We start from the raw sequence: 20,313 nt of genomic DNA, 5'->3' as shown, positions 1-20,313 counted from the left end.
ACAACTACAGTACAATTTATGAAAACTCATAACAGACTGGTAAAGTGAAAATGGAAAAGGTCAATTCAAGTCAACAACTTGAGTATTGTATTTGATTTTTGGGCTTTTCTGGTTGCATCAAAATTAGAAGATATACTTTTAGCTGTTCGAGCCAGTCAAAAAGTTGAGTAAACTACAAGCCTTGAACTTTTCAGAAATCAATGTGAACGTGTATGTTTTACACAAGATCTAACTTTAAGTCATTTACAGAGATGAAAACAAAACACTCGCCAACTGTAATTCAGTTTCCTTTATGGAAGAACTAATGTTCATTAATTTTTTCAAAACCTAACATGGCAAAAACACAAAATAGCAGCTACTGTATAGATGAGATCAGGAGCTGGGTAACAATATTTTAGTAGTCTCCATGTTACGCAAAAAAAAAAACTAAATTAAGCCGTATTGCAAGAGCTAAACTATGACTGGGAAATGTTACTTCTTATTAGGCAAGTATGACAATTGAAAGGCATCTTGAAGAATAAAATATATACAAAATGAAAAGGTTTCCACTTCCTTTTCATTGTTACCATAGTTATACATAGAAAAAAAATTTAACCTTTGTTAAAGAAATTACAAGCCAAAAGTTCTGGTACCATGATGGTGCCAGCCTGATCTTGACTACCGGTAGCTAGTCTTCAACAGCTTATTCCATCAACATTAGAAGAACAAAGAAGAGTAATGCATTATACCTCACTTTCCCTTCAAGATGCAACACTCCAGATATCTGCAATGGACTCATGGATTCTAAGCATGTTTATGATATGACGAACACTAAGAGTTACAATTCTTGACCTAATTTTCAAAATGTAGTGTTTTTTAAATACTGTACTAAATTATACCATATTTAAAACTACTGTATTACTAATATATTGGCCTATTTTCAATCTAGTATAACAAGCTTACTGAAAACCCAAAATAACAAGGATAGATTTTTCTTTTATAACCAAAGCAACAAGAGAAAATTTATATGGACATCATGAACATGTATTTGGAGGATTAAAATGAGCATTATTGATATAAATATTCAACTACGGTATATGACAAATTTCCAATACTGTATTATCTTTTGATTTACTAACCACTAAATACATCTATACTGTAGCGTATTTCAAATAAAATTTCAAGAACATGATTACATTTATAGGTTGCTGAAATTCCAAGCTTAAAGTTGTTGGATAATTGTTAATTTTTCTATTCATTAATTATTTTCATAATGCATATTACTGCGTAGTAAATATCTAAAGTGAAAACAGCGACCTGGAGAATATAAAAACATTACCAAGTATCAAATCGCTTGGTGCTATCTAGGATACTTATGTCAAGTACTCATCACCCATTATAGAAAACGTACAACAGAACCTAAGCTAGAATTAGCGAGTACTATTGTATTATTTGCTCTTTACTCATGGTTTTTTAATAGTGATAAAGTTCTAGGTCAAACTTATTCATTTCACAATACTAATTTAATGTAGGACTTCCAACATCACCTGCTAACATATTTGTAGTTCATTTCACAATACTAATTGAATGTAGGACTTCCAACATCACCTGCTAACATATTTCTACAAATCTTTTGCTAGATATGTCAAATTTTTCCAGTCACAGTATACACCCTGATAATCCTTAAACACACACTGTATTTGCATTTTGCTTATGACCATAAATAATTCTTGAGGGGAAAAACAAACAGTTTGAAAGTAATACTGTCTTGAAAGTCCACAGTTCATCAAGCAGAACCTAAGAGGCAAATATTCAATAATGGAATTTGACGACCCATGAGAGTTATACTTATGGTTTGTCTCGCAAAATACACTGTAAACAGAGAAATGAAAGCTCTTGACAGCATCAATGAAGCTACCAACTTGCATCACTTCCTGTTTCTTACTTTTCATTCATTCACTAATGTCTTCTATTCTAGCCATCCAACTTCTCTAACTTTATCTTGTGATCATATTCCCCTATCATTTAAGAATAAATATTTTTTCAGGCACATTATATGGTCAATTGTAAATATGAATCCAACTCATTAAACTACTAAGAAAATATGAACACTCGCTAATAAAAATGAGGCCCAATGCATTACATTGCTTTTTTACCCATAAGTGTGTTTGCTCATACTCTGTACTGTAGTATTGAATAAAAACATAAATTTAATGGCCTAATAATAAGAGGTAATGGATTACTGTCATTTGGATTGGTTTCTATCTTTTTTCAGTTATTTTATGTGAACAGCATTGAGATTTATACTATGATAGAAACATCACAATACATAATGGACTAGTATAATAGTATAAGCATACGTATTGCATATAGGTATACATATGCTGCAATTTCTGCCATACAATTTTAACGTGTAAATCATTCTTTTTGGCAATTTGGTAACCACTGCCTTCTAACCACCAAGATTTGAATGTGTTTAGAAATAATTTAAATGCGATTCAATATTTACCTTAGTTCAAGATGAAATATCACTGCTGGATTACAATAGTGACATTATTTTGCAGTATACAAGTTTCCATACAACTTAGATTTAGTGTTACCCATAAACTTGACACCATCTGTAAACATGAATTATTTACAGTTGATTAGATTCAACAGTTAAGAAATGCTGGATCAAAAAATTTTTTTTCTATACACTGATTAACAATATCACCAAAAATACAGTAAAGTATTATGAAAATTATATCAGGAAGCCCAAAACTATATATACTACCCTAAACCTCTCAGTTTTCTATGTAACCCAATCTTTCATGGAAGAAACGTCCTTACCTGTGTGGTTTACCTAAATGTAAGAGAACTCCATATTTGTATCACAATATACAATACATAAAATAATTTACAAGATAACAATAGTCATTGAAGAAATATAGATAACAAAAGTCATAAAAATTATGCCATTGGCACAGTTTGAAAATATTGTAACTATGGATACGGTATGTTCAATGTATTTCTGACCAATCTCTCGGCTATTTTGTTGAACTGATCTCGATCATCCCTCCACATTTTTGCTGCATCAACATTTGCACTACTCTCATCATTCGGTTCTGAAAATAAAATGTCCTATAAGTTATTGCATGTATATGGAGTTATTGTGAATTAAAGAATTATTTAATTTGCTCATAGACAAAGACAAGTTATAGATTTTGAAATATGCAAAAAGAGTTTACTAAAAATTATTCCTTGTAATTACAAAAACACAAAACCAGTTCAATAAATAATGAACAAATCCCATATACTAATACAGTACTATTAAGGTGACAAATTTTTGGATAAATTTTTATTTTTCCCAGCTATACAAACTTAAGTCCTTTAAAATATGAAAGTTTTTTACACACTTGAGAACAAAATTCCCTTTGAGTCCTTTAAAATAGGAAAGTTTTTTACACACATAAGAACAAAATCTCCTATCAGAAATACATGAGTGTATCAAAGTTATGTGATAGTTATTCAGACGCTAAAGAATTTCCAGATCACTAATTCAGAACTGGGAACACAAGAATCCAAATCTTCATAACCACTATCCACATACGAGTTACAAAATCACCTCTACATACTGTACTTTAGAATTTTGTGACCAGTTAAGATCATTATACTTCGTGACAAACTACTGAAAATACATTGACACAATATCAGCAGTGACAAACAAGTTGACAGAAATTAATCACCTCTTCGACATGATAACCTTCCAAATTGGAAATGTTGAGAACTTTCATAAATTAGCTTAAAAGCACAATATACCAATAGGAAAACAATAAAAGATGCTGCAACACAAGAAAAACTCAATTATTCAGACGTCAAAAGCCTGAACTAGTTCCCCCCAAAACATCTTGAAACTAAAATCAATTATTTCAATAATTTGCTCATGTAATGTGAATTTTTCATTGAAAAAGCTTGGCTGTCATAAACAAAAATTAAAAAGTTGTCTGCGAACCCTTTATTCCCTCTAGTTTAGATGAGGTGAAATAAATTAAATCTCCAAAACTACATGAGTTTTTGCATACATTGATGGTCAACAGCAAATCAATTAAATCACTGAAAACCACTGCCTACACTAATTTATTCATTGAATGATCGAGTAACTTATTTGGGGGATGGTCACGGGCACATTAGATGCCCTGGTCACCCAAGCAAGACAAGATCCAGAGATTATCATCATCACATTTGAGGTTCTTATGGTTGGATTCCATATGGTAGCCTACTAGAAATGTCCCTACCTAGCAATCTGTTGGCCTTCCCTGATCTTAGCTTGATGGAGAGGAGGCTTGGGCACTGATCATATGAATATATAGTCAGCCTCTAGGACATTGCCCTATCTGTTGCCTCTGCCATTCATTAGTAACCATTAAACCTTTAAATGAGGTAATCATTGATTGGTCATCTCATCTACATAGAAAGTTACTCCTGAAGTTAATTCATGACTCAAATTATTACAGCTGTAACTTTTCAAGTCCTGGACAGTTAAACCTTAGCCAATAGCATTATTACATGACATATGAAAAGTGTCTCCAGCAATGACAGGATTCTTAGAACTTCAAGGTATTAAGGTCATTCATAACTACTCCACAGAATCTATTCTTTATGGACTTTACACGAGGGGTAGAGAAACCTCATAAATGGGATCCTGATGTGAGAAAGAACATCATGTAAACATACTTGGAAAGAAAACCATCGCTGTTTTCAGACCTTCACTCACAATGAACAAGATGATACGAGTGATGGCAGATAACTACAGTGGCATATACAAAACATAATGGGGTCAAGAGATTGGGTACTTTTTGGCTCCTGACTTCCATGATCTTCATTTAAGCAAATGCCTGACATGGTGATAATCACAAGGTTAATTCCAAGAGGAACATCACGATTGCAGATTAAGCTGATGACAGGTCCTTCTTTAGAGAAGTCTCTCCACCCATACATTGGCAAGGCTCTATGACACCTATGAAGCACACCATTACCATATTGATCGCCAGACCCTTGACAAGAGCCCATTCTATTTTTCCATAAATGATGGCCCAGCAGCCAAGAAAATTGTTGCCCTGATGCAAACTTAAGGCATTCCAGAAGTCAACACCTTCCTTCCAGTTAGATTGAGCAAAGTGGTTCGAAACAGTTCAGACCTTGAATGGGTCTTCCTTGATGGTAAAAAGTGAGCTGATGATATTCTTTCTTTGTTGATGGAAATTTCAAAATTTCAATGATGAAAGAAACTTTTCAATCAACTTTACTATTGACAATTGCAGGTAACCCTAAGAATTTTGGATTTTTTTGCATGAACGTTACCAGACAAGAGCTTTGGCATATATTTGATTTTTAAAACTTGGTCAATATGTTATGGCATAGGTTATAAAAATACTGAGGTGCAATGGAGGGAAACCCTACCAGTTGCACTTTGAAATAAATATTGAGGGAAGTTGGACACCAAGATTTAAGAAAGAAAGCTTAAATAGAGATAAAGTAGCAGGCTAAAAGTGAGGGCAGCTACAGATTAAAAGATGCTGCAAAGACCCTTCAGAGATACTCTTTTTGCACTGTGAGGTCACACTGATAGTGCCACCCACTTCTGGTACCTCAGATATAGAGAATGTCCTGTAGAAACAGTCTCACCATTATCTTATATCAATCAATGTGAAATAAATAATGTAAATAATGTTCTGAAATAGTTACAGTATCAAGAGACTTTTATAGGTAGTAGAGTGATATAGGGAAAAGGTACCCACTGAAATACTGTAGCCTGATTAGTAAGATCTTTTAAGGATTGTCCAGACAGTTTGATGTTGTATCCTTCTCTAATTATGACTTTTCCTAAGGTCTGGTATATTCCTTACACCACCTTTTTCCTCATAAATCTGACAAAAGTGTACTAAGCATAATACAACTTACATATTCACTCAAGTTGGTAGCTATCATAACTCTTCAGTGCATATTTTCCCTAGGGACAAGGGTATTATTATCATTACTAGCTGAGATACTGAAGTGGTCTAACAGGAAATATAGCCCAGAGAGGAGAGGAAATTTGCTGTGCATTACAGATTCAATAGCCTCTCACAGACACTTGAATTATTAAATTACTTTAGACATTAAATTACTATAGACCCTTCTGCTACTAAACAACATAATGCAATTCTTGTCCCTACATACAACAACTAGATTATGAGGCAGAATACCTAGTGGATCCTAATATCCCTCAATTTGCTATATCCCTTCCTTTTTTAAAGTAAGTGCTTCTAAATTGTATCGCATTACATAGGCGGATGACGTGGCATATTGTATGATTCCATTAGATCTCGTTGGGGTGAACGACGTTTCAACTAAACAATTATTTGCATCATGTTCTGTCTAGTAGTTTGTTCCCTTCACTTAAAAGTTTGGCCAGTACCTCATCACAGATTCATTCAAGTGGGGTAAACATAGGTGCTATTAATTTCCTAATACAGTACATACTACAACACAATAATACATTTCTCCGAAATAGACAAATACATTGCAAAAAATCAATAATACTGTACACAAATATACTTACCAGCTAACATTGAAACAACAGATAGCAAAATTTTCTCCACACTCTGCACAGGACTCCACCTTTCTGCACTAGATTCATAGCCCATTGGGTCATCACCGGGAGCATGGAGGATGGATATACACACACGACCATCGGAGTATACTAGAATCCAAATAAGTCTATGAAATAAAGTACAGTTCTGGTATTTTCAAATAGCTCTAATTATCTATTTTGCATAAAATATCCATATATTCAAGAATATAAAATTAATACACAAGTGATACAAAATACATTTCATGGTTGCCTAAATAAATCTTATAAATATAGAAAAGTTTTGTATATAGAAACTATTGGACATAAAAGTGATCAGTACACAATAGTAATAAAAAAATAAAATTCCAAAATCACCCACACAAAAAAAAATCCATATATAATAATATGGAATCATACTAGTAACTCTAAAAAGTACTTGAAGATCAATGTAAATATTACAAATTTGAAATAATTTGTATTTTTCCTAAGTACTGCATACAAACTTGAAGCTATTTACACAGGAATGTTATTTTGGCAATAGCTGAAACCAGACATTAAACTTTTGGTGAGGTGAAACTACCCTCCGCTAGTTAGCGGAATGAAGTAGCGGGGTGCTCACACCAGCACTAGTAAACAACCGTCACTTTGTAATTGAGGCAGGACTTCTCTGGGAAGGTGATGGCAGGACCAGTATGTGTAAAGAACTTTAGGTTTGTATACTGTAGCTATGAAAAATACAAATTATTTCAAATTTGTCATTTGTTCCAGCGCCACGTTTATACAAACCTTATGCTCTTTACATAGGAGACTCACCCCATGGAGGGTGCAAGTCCCTAAAACCAACTGGCTGGAGACTATCCGAGGGTGTTCCTCTGTGCTATGCACAAGCTGTTTATAGGGCACCCTGTCACCTCGTAATCCTAATTGGCTGACGGCCTGGGCAATCGTTGCTAGCATAGAATTTAGCAATGTGACTTGACCAGGTATGCGTAAAATTGGAGCCGAGTCCCTTACTTAACCTAGACATTGCCTAACTCCACATCACTTGGAGAACGGGGACATAACACATATATCAAGACACACAAGGGGTATGGTAGCCACCTGCAGTCAGAATATGTCAGCTTTGCAGAGTTCCCCGGATGCTGAACCCCAGAAAGGGGAGAGTGAAGTAGAAAGTGGCCAGTCAATCACACATTCATCCTAGATTTACTCCCGGGTAACATCTTCCCTCAACCAACTGTTACTTGTCCTTCAAGGAAGCTGAAGTGTTATTTACCATGTTTTGTACAGCCACAGCAGGACCTAAGGTAAATGTATCCAACTTCCTGTAGGTTGTCTTGCAGGTAGTGGGTGGTGGCCACTGTTTGCATTGCCACACGCTCGCTTGTAACACCTGCATTACAGAGAAATTCTTTTTGAACCCCATGAATATGCTGACACTCCTGGGTTCATGAGCATGGAGACGACAACTGGAAAATGATGAACCTGGATGTTTAGCTCTCTCGATTCCTTGTCTAATCCCAGAAGATATAAAGATCTTTGTAATTTTCTTCTGGTTCTCCCCGAGCTCCCCAAGAGCTTGCTGATCTGATGGTGAGCTCTGGACACTCTTTTTAAGCAGTTCCTCCTTGCCCTCACAGGGCAGAGTCACAGTTGGTCTGGGTCATCTGTACAGAATGGAAACTCAATCTGGAAGGACCTCATTCTAGTATCCGTTCCAGCCGGACTTTTGAGTCTTGGCTACGACTACGTGAGAAATCAGAGTTTCACTTGCCATCATCCCCGTGACTGGGCGATGTCATAGGACTGACCATATAGCCCGTTGACTCTCTTTGCAGAGAACTGATCTAGGAGAAACACTGTCTTCTGGGTCAAATCACGATCTGATGCTTGACGAAGACAGTGCTACTTTCAGTAAGTGCAGTACAGTGAACCCTCGCTACTTCGCGGTTCGACCATCGCGGATTCACCACTTCGCGGATTTTTTCCATAACCCATATATATACAGTAATAGATATGTATATATGTATGCATGTATTTATGTATATATGTAGGTATGTATATGTGTATACATATAAATATGTTATTTTTATTAGTAAAATAAATTTTTGAATATACTTACCCGATAATCATGTAGCTGTCAACTCCGTTGCCCGACAGAATTCTATGGAGGGATACGCCAGCTATCACAATACTAGAAGGGGGTGTACTTACCAGCGCCACCTGTGGCCAGGTACTCAAGTACTTCTTGTTGACACCTCCTCAATTATTCCTCGGTCCACTGGTTCTCTATGGGGAGGAAGGGAGGGTCGATTAAATCATGATTATCGGGTAAGTATATTCAAAAATTTATTTTACTAATAAAAATAACATTTTTCAATATTAAACTTACCCGATAATCATGTAGCTGATTCACACCCAGGGGGGTGGGTGAAAACCAGTGTACAAGATTAAAGGATAGCTAAGTATCCCGTATTTCATATAATCAGTTATCCACAATAACAATGAAATAATAAGTACCTGGTAAGGAAGTCGACTTGAACCGTTACTCTGCCTTTAATAAGATCGTCTTCCTTACTGAGCGCAGCGTTCCTCTTGGGAGGCTGAATCAACTCAAAGGTGCTAAAGTATACAGGGCTGCAACCCATACTAAAGGACCTCATCACAACCTTTAACCTCGGCGCTTCTCAAGAAAGAATTGACCACCCGCCAAATCAACAAGGATGTGGAAGGCTTCTTAGCCGACCGTACAACCCATAAAAAGTATTCAAGAGAAAGGTTAAAAGGTTATGGGATTATGGGAATGTAGTGGCTGAGCCCTCGCCTACTACTGCATTCGTTGCTACGAATGGTCCCAGGGTGTAGCAGTACTCGTAAAGAGACTGGACATCTTTGAGATAGAATGATGCGAACACTGACTTGCTTCTCCAATAGGTTGCATCCATAACACTCTGCAGAGAATGGCTCTGTTTGAAGGCCACTGAAGTAGCCACAGCTCCCACTTCATGTGTCCTTACCTTCAGCAAAGCAAGGTCTTCTTCCTTCAGATGAGAATGTGTTTCTCTAATCAGAAGCCTGAATAGTAAGAAACTGAGTTCTTAGAACTTGGAAAAGAAGGTTTCTTGATAGCACACTATAAGGCTTCTGATTGTCCTTGTAAAGGTTAAGACCTTTTTAGATAGTACCTAAGAGCTCTAACTGGGCAAAGTACTCTCTTCAGACCATTCCCCACCAAGTTGGACAGGCTTGGGATCTCGAACGACTTAGGCCAAGGACGTGAAGGAAGCTCGTTTAGCAAAAACCGAGCTGCAAGGAACATGTAGCCGTTTCAGATGTGAAAACAATGATCCTGCTGAAGGCGTGGATCTCACTTACTCTTTTAGCTGTTGTCAAGCACACGAGGAAAAGAGTTTTTAATGTGAGGTCCTAAAAAGAGGCTGATTGGAGAGGTTCAAATCTTGATGACATAAGGAACCTTAGGACCACGTCTAGATTCCAGCCTGGAGTGGACAACCGACGTTCCTTTGAGGTCTCAAAAGACCTAGGGAGGTCCTGTAGATCTTTGTTGGTGGAAAGATCCAAGCCTCTGTGGTGGAAAACCGCTGCCAACATATTTCTGTAACCCTTGATCGTAGGAGCTGAAAGGGATCTTACTTTCCTTAGATATAACAGGAAGTCAGCAATCTGGGTTACAGTGGTACTGGTTGAGGAAACTGCATTGGTCTTGTACCAGCTACGGAAGACTTCCCCTATAGACTGATAGATACTGAGAGTGGATGTTCTCCTTGCTTTGGCAATCGCTCTGGCTGCTTCCTTCGAAAAGCCCCTAGCTCTTGAGAGTCTTTCGAAAGTCTGAAGGCAGTCAGACGAAGAGCGTGGAGGATTGGTGTACCTTCTTTACGTGAGGTAGACTTAGAAGGTTCACTCCGAGAGGAAGAGTCCTGGGAATGTCGACCAGCCATTGCAGTACCTCTAAGAACCATTCTCTCGCGGGCCAGAGCGGAGCCAACCAACGTCAGCCGTGTCCCTTTGTGAGAGGAGAACTTCTGAAGTACCCTGTTGACAATCTTGAACGGCGGGAATGCATACAGGTCGAGATGGAACCAATCCAGCAGAAAAGCATCCACGTGAACTGCTGCTGGGTCTGGAATCGGAGAACAATACAACAGGAGTCTCTAGGTTATCGAGGTAGTGAACAGATCTATGGTTGGCTGACCCCACAGGGCCCAAAGTCTGCTGCAAACATTCTTGAGAAGGGTCCACTCTGTGGGGATGACCTGACCCTTCCGTCTGAGGTGATCTGCCATGACATTCATACCGCCCTGAATGAACCTCGTTACCAGTTAGCTTTCGATCTTTAGACCAGATGAGTAGGTCCCTTGCGATCTAGAACAACTTCCACGAAAGAGTCCCTCCCTGCTTGAAGATATAAGCCAGGGCTGTGGTGTTGTCAGAGTCCACCTCCACCACTTTGTTAAGCTGGAGGGACTTGAAGTTTATCAAGGCCAGAATAACCGCCAACAACTCCTTGCAATTGATGTGAAGTGTCCTTTGCTCCTGATTCCAAGTTCCCGAGCATTCTTGTCCGTCCAAAGTCGCACCCCAGCCCGTGTCTGATGCGTCCGAGAGGAGACGGCGGTTGTGTTTCTGAACAGCCAAAGGTAGACTTCCTTGAGAAGAAAGCTGTTCTTACACCACGCGAGAGAAGACCTCCTCTCTTCGGAAACAGGACTGAGACCGTCTCTAGCGTCATGTCCTTTATCCAGTGAGCAGCTAGATGATACTGAAGGGGGGGGAGGTGGAGTCTCCCTAACACGATGAACAGGGCCAGCGATGAAAGTGTCCCTGTTAGACTCATCCACTACCTGACTGAGCATCGGTTCCTTCTCAGCATGCTCTGGATGCATTCTAGGGCTTGGAAGATCCTTGGGGCCGACGGAAAAGTCCGAAAAGCTCGACTCTGAAGATCCATACCCAAGGAGACAATGGTCTGGGATGGGACGAGCTGAGACTCCTCAAAATTGACCAGGAGGCCCAGTTCCTTGGTCAGATCCATAGTCCATTTGAAAATCTCCAGACAGCGACGACTTGTGGGAGCTCTTAAAAGCCAGTCGTCTGACGGAGCCGGACACAAGATCATGGTACTGCTGCACAGTCTGTGAACTGTCAATCATGGGCAAGCGAGGAAGTACAGTGACAACCCGAATCTGTCTAGACTGTCTGGGTCGTACAGACAAACTCCTTATCGGGTTGCTGAGGTTGCCGCACTGCGTCACAACAAGTCACTTCTGTTGGTTGTTGAACGTCTTCCCCGTGACACATTGACTCCGTAAACAAAAAATCCTCTAACAAGGACTAAGCTTGGACTGCATGTCTTGTAACACAGCTCAAGGTCTATGGGAGCAGGTGTGGTAACAGACGGGATTAGCGACTGAAGTGGAACCATTACCTTCCCTGGAAGCATGTTATGCTTAAATAAAAGTCCATAGGAGGCTATGCAGCTAAAGGCTCCCTCCAAATGACAGAGTCCTCAAGGGAATATCAGAAGGAGGGAGAAAAGAACTTTCTCATCTACAGGGACCATATCCTAGAAAAGCTAAGTTCTCTCAGTGAGGGTTCACTGGTGCAAAAGCAGCAGACTAGAAGGCAACGTTATGAAACTGCTTGACAGTCTAGTGAGTTGGCAACAACCAAAGATGTGTGACTGAGAAGCATGCGGTAAGGTATGCAGAGCATGTTGTATGCAGAGTATGCTGTATGCAGAGCATGCTGTATGTAGAGCATGTTGTATGCAGAGCATGCTGAATGCAGAGCATGCTGTATGCAGAGCATGTTGTATGCAGAGCATGCTGAATGCAGAGCATGCTGTGTGCAGAGCATGTTGTATGCAGAGCATGCTGTATGCACAGCATGCTGTATGTAGAGCATGTTGTATGCAGAGCATGCTGAATGCAGAGCATGCTGTATGCAGAGCATGTAGTATGCAGAGCATGCTGTGAGCAGAGCATGTAAGGTAAGCAGAGCGTGTGCATGGCGTTTAACATTTCTCAGAAATTCCATGACCAGTGCTAGAGTGCTTTATGCATGCTTGCATGGGGTTTTAATATCAACATAATATATACCTTACATTCATAACTCATGATTCATATTTTTGCCATATTTTGCGATATTGTTAAAAATATATTGCCAGGAATACAAATATATTTTTATAAGTAATACAAATAACCTCCATTATCATAGGTTTGAAAATGGAGGTAAGGTATGCTGAACAGCAGAGTCAGAACGAGCTGGAACAACAATAGTTGTGGTTTCCTCTTCAAGACTCTGTTGAGGGAACACCTGAGGCTCAGTCTGCAAAGGCTGATCAGCAGAAGGTAGGCTCATGGGTGGAGGAGGCTGACTCCTGGCATGAGTGGCTGAACTCAAGGGTTGCGCTTGCTGAGTGGTTGGCGGATGCGCAGTAGCAAGTTCCTGAGGAACGAGTTGAGGTTCCTGCGGTGTGAGCTGAGAGCGAAAAGGTAGTGGCTGCGCAGAACGCAGTAAAAATCTCGCAAGTTGAGGCTCCTGAGGCGCAAGGCTAAGGTGTTGAGGTGCTTGCCTTGAGGAGGGTTGAGCTCGCTGCAGCGAGAGCTGAGGAGACTGACTCATGGACGGGAGAGGTTGTTGTACCTCAACCGAGTGTTGCATCACTGGTGGAGCAGCAAGTGGAGGCGGAGGAAGAGAGGTATAATCCTCCTGATCCCATTGTAAAAGTTGCCTTAAGGAAGGCGGAGGCTGAACACCACTGGGAACAGCAAACTCAGAACGTGGCTCAACATCGTACGCCTGGCAGGTGGAACTGCGATCAGGCGGAGCGAGCGCAGGCGGAGGGAGTGTAGGCGGAGGCGGAGACGCAACACTCTCAGCCCGACACTCACGCATCAAGTCCGAAAGCAGTGCTTGCATGGACTGTAGTAGAGTCCACTTGGGGTCGGCAGAAACTACAGTAGGCTGAGGTAAAGCCTTAACAGTCAAGCTCTGTTGTGGCAGAACCTTACTCCTCTTAGGCGGAGTGCATTCAACTGATGACTGAGGAGAGTCAGAGCTAACCCAATGACTGCATCCGGGTTGTTGAACTCTAACTTCGTACGTCTGGCATAGGTCTGGACTTTACGTTTAAGAGGTCTTGAGACCTGAGACCAGCGTTTTCTCCCCTAAATTTCTTCTGCAGACGAGCAAAATAAGGGCTCAATCGTCTGCGGGTGGGAGTGACGGTCTCGGTAAGACACGCCCACAACCACCGAGGATACTTCTGTGCGCCGATCAAGGCCTGCTGAACCCTTCTGCCCTTCGACATTGCTTCTCCCCTGGGCTTGGGAGCTTGCAAGAGGTCCCGGACTGGGAGGACGACTGGCGCGCACAGAAGTACCCTCACGCACAACACTGAACTTTGCGCTAATCACTTATCACTTTGATTTTCTGTTTGCACTTATTTCACTGAACTCGAAACTTTAAGTGGTTTGTACCTGAAACACGCAATTCTATCCTTTCTCAAAAGTTAGTAATTGCGAAAACAGAATTACAATGTAACAGAAAAATCTAATGAAAGATAAATAATTCAGTGGCTGGAAAGAGACTAAACACTAGATCACTCTAGAAACGTTTACCTTCTTCCCCTAAAGAGACTAGGGAGAAGAGTAAAAACGATAAAAACGTTATTCGTACGCCTGGCAGGCTTGAATGAAACGTTTATTCTCCTCTTTCTCCCTCCGTCTCTATCTCTCTCTCTCTCTCTCTCTTGACTTAGAACCTGAGAGAAGAGCCCAATCATATATATCGTTAAAACATATTATTGTTAAAGGAAAAAACTGAAATATTTCCCAAAATGAAAAGTTCCTTTCTAGGATCAAAACCATTAAGTTAAGAAAGAATGAACAAAACGCTAGACACGGTTACTCTTACTGCAACGTGAAACCGTGAAAACTCTTTCTCTATCGTAACGATAGAGTGCAAGTTGAACGTTCTGAACGTCAACAACTACAGAGACAAAACAAAACGTTAGTTCAACTTTGAAAACAGTACTAGACTATCAAAGAAATTCTTTCAAAGACATTAAAATAGCATAATATGTTAACAGGTAAAACCGAAATGACGGGCTCAATGTTAATTAACTTCGGTACCAAGAAAAGACCGCCTACTATTAGGAAGGTCGAATATAAACAAATATAAAAATTAATTTTAATAAGTTTATAATAAAAGGAAGTTAATCGAAGAGGCCTATAAGAGGCGGAGAGATATAAAATAAATCTATAACTTTTGTTACAAAATTAAGAAAGAGAGTCTATACTCTCTTAGACACCAACACTTCCGTCTAAGGGAAGGGTCGGCCATTGAAAGGTGAAAGAGAGTTCATACTCTCTTCGACACCATAATGCATCAAATTAATTCCAAAAGCTAACTAAGCTAATATAGAAGTTTCCAGTAAAGCGACAGCCGAAATCAAAGAGAAATACTTCACCAAAGTCGTGAAAATACTCCAAGAACATAAGCGTATCCCAGAACGTCTTGCCGGAAGCACGACAGAGGAATAATTGAGGAGGTGTCAACAAGAAGTACTTGAGTACCTGGCCACAGGTGGCGCTGGTAAGTACACCCCCTTCTAGTATTGTGATAGCTGGCGTATCCCTCCATAGAATTCTGTCGGGCAACGGAGTTGACAGCTACATGATTATCGGGTAAGTTTAATATTGAAAAATATATATATATACACACACACACACACACACACATATATATATATATATATATATACATATATATATATATATATATATATATATATATATATATCTATATATCTAAAGTAGGAAGATGTAATGTAGTTCTAAGGGAAAAGTATGGGAAATATGTCTGGGTAATAAGCAAAGCTCTACCTCCAGTTTGTTTCTACATTATGATCAGAGATAAATGTAAACAAAACATTGGTTGCCATTTTTTATCGTGCTTTTTAGTATGTTTAGGAAATGCATGATATAAAATCACCTTTAATATTTGTGCCTGTTTTAGTTTAGGGTACTGTAGTACATGCATTAAGTGTTCTGTACATTAAAGGGTAGTTTGTTAACAGTACTACGTACAAGGGAAGGTTTTAAAAGTCTGAATATACATGTTGAATAAATAGGTAAATATGGTGTCACTACTTCGCGGATTTTCACCTATCGCGGCCGCGACTGGAACCTATCTACCGCGATAAACGAGGGTTCACTGTATTCCACTACGTTCCCAGGAGGTGGTCTGATTCCCGACTGAGGGAAGGTGCACTCAAAATTCTGTGCAAGGAGAGACCATTCTGTTTAGGAGGTAATACTAATTCTGTTTACTGTAGTTTAAAACGAGGCTTAAGACCAAGTGACAGCCTTTCATTGAAAATACTGAACAAAATTTTCCTCTATGAGGAACAAAAGGAGATCCACTATTGCTGGTATAATGGCAATGAAGGGAGCGATACCCCGTCTATGACATCAACCACCAAGGATGGTTCACTTTGCCTGATCTACTAAAGCAGAAGTTTCCCTGGGGGTACCTTGCTATATTTTTGTCTCCAGTCTTGAAAGCCTTTCTTTCTGAAGAGTTAATGGATAAGCTCCAGGTATGAAGAAGAATCAATGGAATCGCTTAATGGAAGGTCTCCACATGGTTATCTGAATGGATCAGTAAATGTAGGGGGCTTTACTGTTGGCTCTGTGAGCAGATGCAGAAGGCTGGGGAATCATTCTGTATGTTACCACAACTGAGTAACTAGGGTCATCAAGTGATCTTGCGATGCCCTAAATGTGTTTAAAAGCCTCCTTATTACGTATGCCAAAGGGGGGAAACGTGTAGGCTTCTGTCCTGTTCCACAGATGATGAAAGGCATCTTGTCAGATTGTCTGGGTACCCAGTACAGGAGAGCAGTACATCGGAAGATTACGGTTTAAGGATGGTACAAACAGGTCAGCGAATCTTACAAAGTCAAACTCTATTGGCTATCTGCCATATCCTAGATCAGAGTCCCTTTGCTCAGATTGTCCGCAAGCATGTTCTTATTGCCTGGGATGAAAAGGGTTGAAAGGCTACTAAGTTGTTCTCCTTCCCTCCAGGGATTCCACATCTAATTGGCAAAGGTGTCGTGAAAAGTACCTCCTAGCTAGTTCGGGTAACACACCACCGTAGTGTTGTCAGCACTACGAGTGCCCTGAAAGAAGCTGAAGGTAGCTTTTCTTGTGAAGGAAAAGCTACCTTCCTTTGCAAAGAACCTGCTGTTCCTCTCATAAAGGAGAGCGGTGCCGGGGCACAGGCTGATAAGGTGCGCTCGAGCAAACACCCTTTTCACCTTGCACAGGTAAGATGAAGTCTACCTGTACGCTGTGTGAATTTTAGTATAACTCGCCTTTGCTCAGGACGAAGTCCTACTCTGGACAATGCTTCCTGCATGTCCGAGTCTTGATGGGAAGACTCGCCCAAGAGCACCACGTGTAGCAAAGGTGGGGAGCGCACCTTCATCAGGCAGACAAGCTCACCTGCCCACCTAACTAGGTAGTAGTGTGAGCCATGCTGAGCAAGACTCATTTGCTATATATCATGTAGGAATCTGACACTGTCGGATGTATGGTCAGAGGAGGGTGAGAGAGCATGAAGAAAATTACGTATCCCTTTTGAGTACGGAGACCGACCAAATTCCTGCCCCGTAAAGCATAGTATCCCCCTCTGCTATTAAAATAGCGGTTGACCTAGATCACACACAGACCTTGTCAGGTGGAGTTTTCCCTCCCCTTAGCTAGTGCTAAGACTCCCTCGCGAGATGCGAGTCTGTGCTCACGCCCAAGCGTTATAGACCAGAGTACTCCCATATGACCTGCCTCCCGTAGCAGCCTGGTGGGTAGTGTTATGCCATCCTACAGGAGGAGGCATTCGCTCGTACCAGGGTATTAAGGCTGCGGGAGACGGGTTGTATCAGCAACTTATCCGCAAGGAAATAACTTCCCCTCAGACTTACCAGAAAATGGGATGGGCTCTGGGCTACCTGGTCAGCCAAGATTTTACAGGGATTGTGACAGTTGCTCTCCCTACCCCGCAAAGGGTTGGCAAGTTCCATTGAGAAGAACAAGGAACCTGGACTATCAAGAAAAGGTAAATTCTTATCAGTTACTCCTGAGGGGCCAAGAGATTGCCTAGCAAGCAAACATCTCAAGATGATTGATATTGAGACCTGCAACCAGTTGCAAGCAACTGCTCTGTAGGGAGCAGAAAATACTGTCCCCCAAGTGCTTTAATCTAATGGGAGCTGGCCTTGTAAGTATACTTACAGATCAGTAACACTGTATCAGAGTAGCCAGTACTCCCTAGAGGAAAATAGGATTACTGTACGGCAAATCTCCTTAGCGATCGCTGTCGAGCAAGAGACCAGTCACTAACAACCGATCATACGCAACTACTTCCGAAAGGCAAGACTGAGACGTATCTTCAATCCATTTATGCATAGGTCCATCTACAAACCAGTAACACAGCCTGCCAGGGCGGGACGAATATACGGGCATAGCCAGATTGAGTCGTTCCATGCGGGAGTCGATTAGAGAAAATTTATCAACATTTGCAATCAAGACTTCATTCTTCCCATAACCGGGATCCCTTATAAACAATGAATACATTCATATTTCTTCACTTCCAATCAGCAAAACTGGGGTAAGTTCCGAATGTTCCCTCAAAGGCAACAGATTTGCTTTTGCAAAGTTTCAGAGTCTAAGTATCTTAAATACTAAGATGGCCGATCTGAAAGTTAATTAAGAACTGGCTGGAATAAAGGAAGAGTCTATCAGAGGGTAAGCTACTTCTGTCTGGTTACGGGAAGGTACAAGGGTAATGCATAACCTGACTTCCTGTAAGGAATATAACCATTGAAATATGATAAATTTGAAAGTAATTTGTATTTTCTCAACGATACAAACCTGGAGCTATTTACAGGGATATTACTTTCATCGAAGCTGTGAAAAGGTTCTGACGGGAGAGCAAGACAACGTCTTTACTCTACTGAGCCGAAATAAAAGTGACGGTTGTTTACTAGTCCTGGTGTGAGTGGGGTGGTGGGTTAACCCCCGCTAACTAGCGGAGGATAGTTCCACCTCGCAAAAACTTTAACAGCTGGTTTCAGATATCGCTGAATTAATACTCCTATGTAAAGAGCGTAAGATTTGTATACATTACAGTATAGTGCCAGAAGAATTAAGAAATTACTTACTGTAATACAGTAATACTGTACTCAAATTACAACAAATTTCATAAACACGGTATAGTACTTACTGTTTGGATGAAACATTTCACATGTGAACTGCATTTTAGGAGGCGATAAAGGGTAATCCGGAGGAAAAATCAATTTAGCTGGGAAGACTCCACACTCAAAGCAAGTTCCTTCAGGGCCCCTGAAATACATGAAAGATAAAAAAGATCATGGTCATTGCATTGCAAATAACAATAATCCCTAAAATATCGATAACAGTAATACAACCATTATATACTGTTAAATAATTGAGAATGATTTATCATGTTACATAAATACAAATTTTATAGCTAATTATTCAGTAATAAACAGTAGATGCTACTCAAAGAGGAAAATAATATTCATTCATACTATAAAGAAGGTACCCTATGATGGGAGTGAGCCACAATAAGACTAATTTGGAATTAATTTGTATTTTTCCTCACAAACAAACCAGTAGCTATTAATAGGGGATATTGCTTTTGGCGAAGCTGAAACATGAGCTATTAGATATTTAATGACGGTTAACCACCTGCCCGCTAGTTAGCGAGTCACGGGAGAGTGATGAGCATTGTTAATTGACAAGCTGCTGGTGAACAGCGAGTAGCTGGCAAACGCCAAAATGCCGGGGAAAGACGAGAGGCTGGCGAACACCAAATAGGAGAAAGCCGGTTCATTACCGATCGTTTCAACTCGGGAGATCAGCAAGCCGTTGGCGAATGATGAGCAGCTGGTGATCAACGGTGAGCTGGCGAACGGCAAACCGTTAGCGATCGGTGAGAAGCCAGAGAATGAAGGACAACTGGTGATTGACGAGTTCCAGGCACGTGATGAGAGACTGGGGGACTATGAGCAGTCGGAGAATCATGAGCTGCTGGAGTTCCACAAGCAGTTGGAGAATCTGGCAATTCAAAGGTACCTGGCGAATCATGAACTGCTGTTCGGTGGTAAGGGGTCGAAGAACGACATTGGACAAACGAACGCTGCAAGGCTGGCGAATGGCAAGTCTGGGGAGAATCCAATAAGGCAAGCGAGGATTAGGAACCAGATGGTTGTCGGCAAGGCTGACGATCTCTAGGAGATAGCTGAGCTCGAGGTGACAAGGAAGAGCTACGAGGTCGTGGCAAGTGACGATCCTCAGAAGGGGATCATCCAGTGGATGAAAGAGGAGAGCCAAAAAAAAAATATCTGAGGCGACGAGGAGGACCACAAACTCCACAAGCTAGCCAATGACAATGACAATCCTCTGCAAGAGTGGACTACTCAGCAGAAAGCCTTGGTGTTCTCCGCCCCGCCAGACCAAAATCTGGTATCATTGGTGCTTTAAAAGAAATAAAAGAAAAAAACTGCACTCAGGGAGTACCAACAACCTGGATAGAGAACAGAACCGTGGGGTTCTAATAAATGAGTGCTCCTCTTCAGAAACAAAACTACCTTTGGCACATGCCCAGAGTGATGAATTACAGCGTAC

The 20,313-nt window shown here is 40.5% G+C and overlaps 1 protein-coding gene across 3 annotated transcripts in view; it reads right to left on the bottom strand.

Moving 5' to 3' along the window:
- Positions 1-271: 271 nt before the first annotated feature.
- Positions 272-20,313, bottom strand: part of Ubc7 (ubiquitin conjugating enzyme 7) — a 54,277-nt gene continuing 34,235 nt past the window's right edge. For 2 of the 3 annotated variants that reach the window (XM_068361183.1, XM_068361182.1), the window contains exons 3-5: positions 18,887-19,005; positions 6,560-6,700; positions 272-3,083 (exon numbers count right to left, since the gene is read on the bottom strand). In XM_068361183.1, the coding sequence (XP_068217284.1) occupies positions 2,962-3,083; positions 6,560-6,700; positions 18,887-19,005 (382 nt within the window). In that variant the 3' untranslated portion in view covers positions 272-2,961. The remainder of the gene's footprint in view (positions 3,084-6,559; positions 6,701-18,886; positions 19,006-20,313) is intronic. The other variant, XR_011041568.1, reaches the window with a different exon arrangement.

The sequence above is a fragment of the Palaemon carinicauda genome, chromosome 37 (genome assembly GCF_036898095.1).
Source record: "Palaemon carinicauda isolate YSFRI2023 chromosome 37, ASM3689809v2, whole genome shotgun sequence".
Taxonomy (NCBI): domain Eukaryota; kingdom Metazoa; phylum Arthropoda; class Malacostraca; order Decapoda; family Palaemonidae; genus Palaemon; species Palaemon carinicauda.
This window is presented reverse-complemented; position numbering and strand designations above follow the sequence as displayed.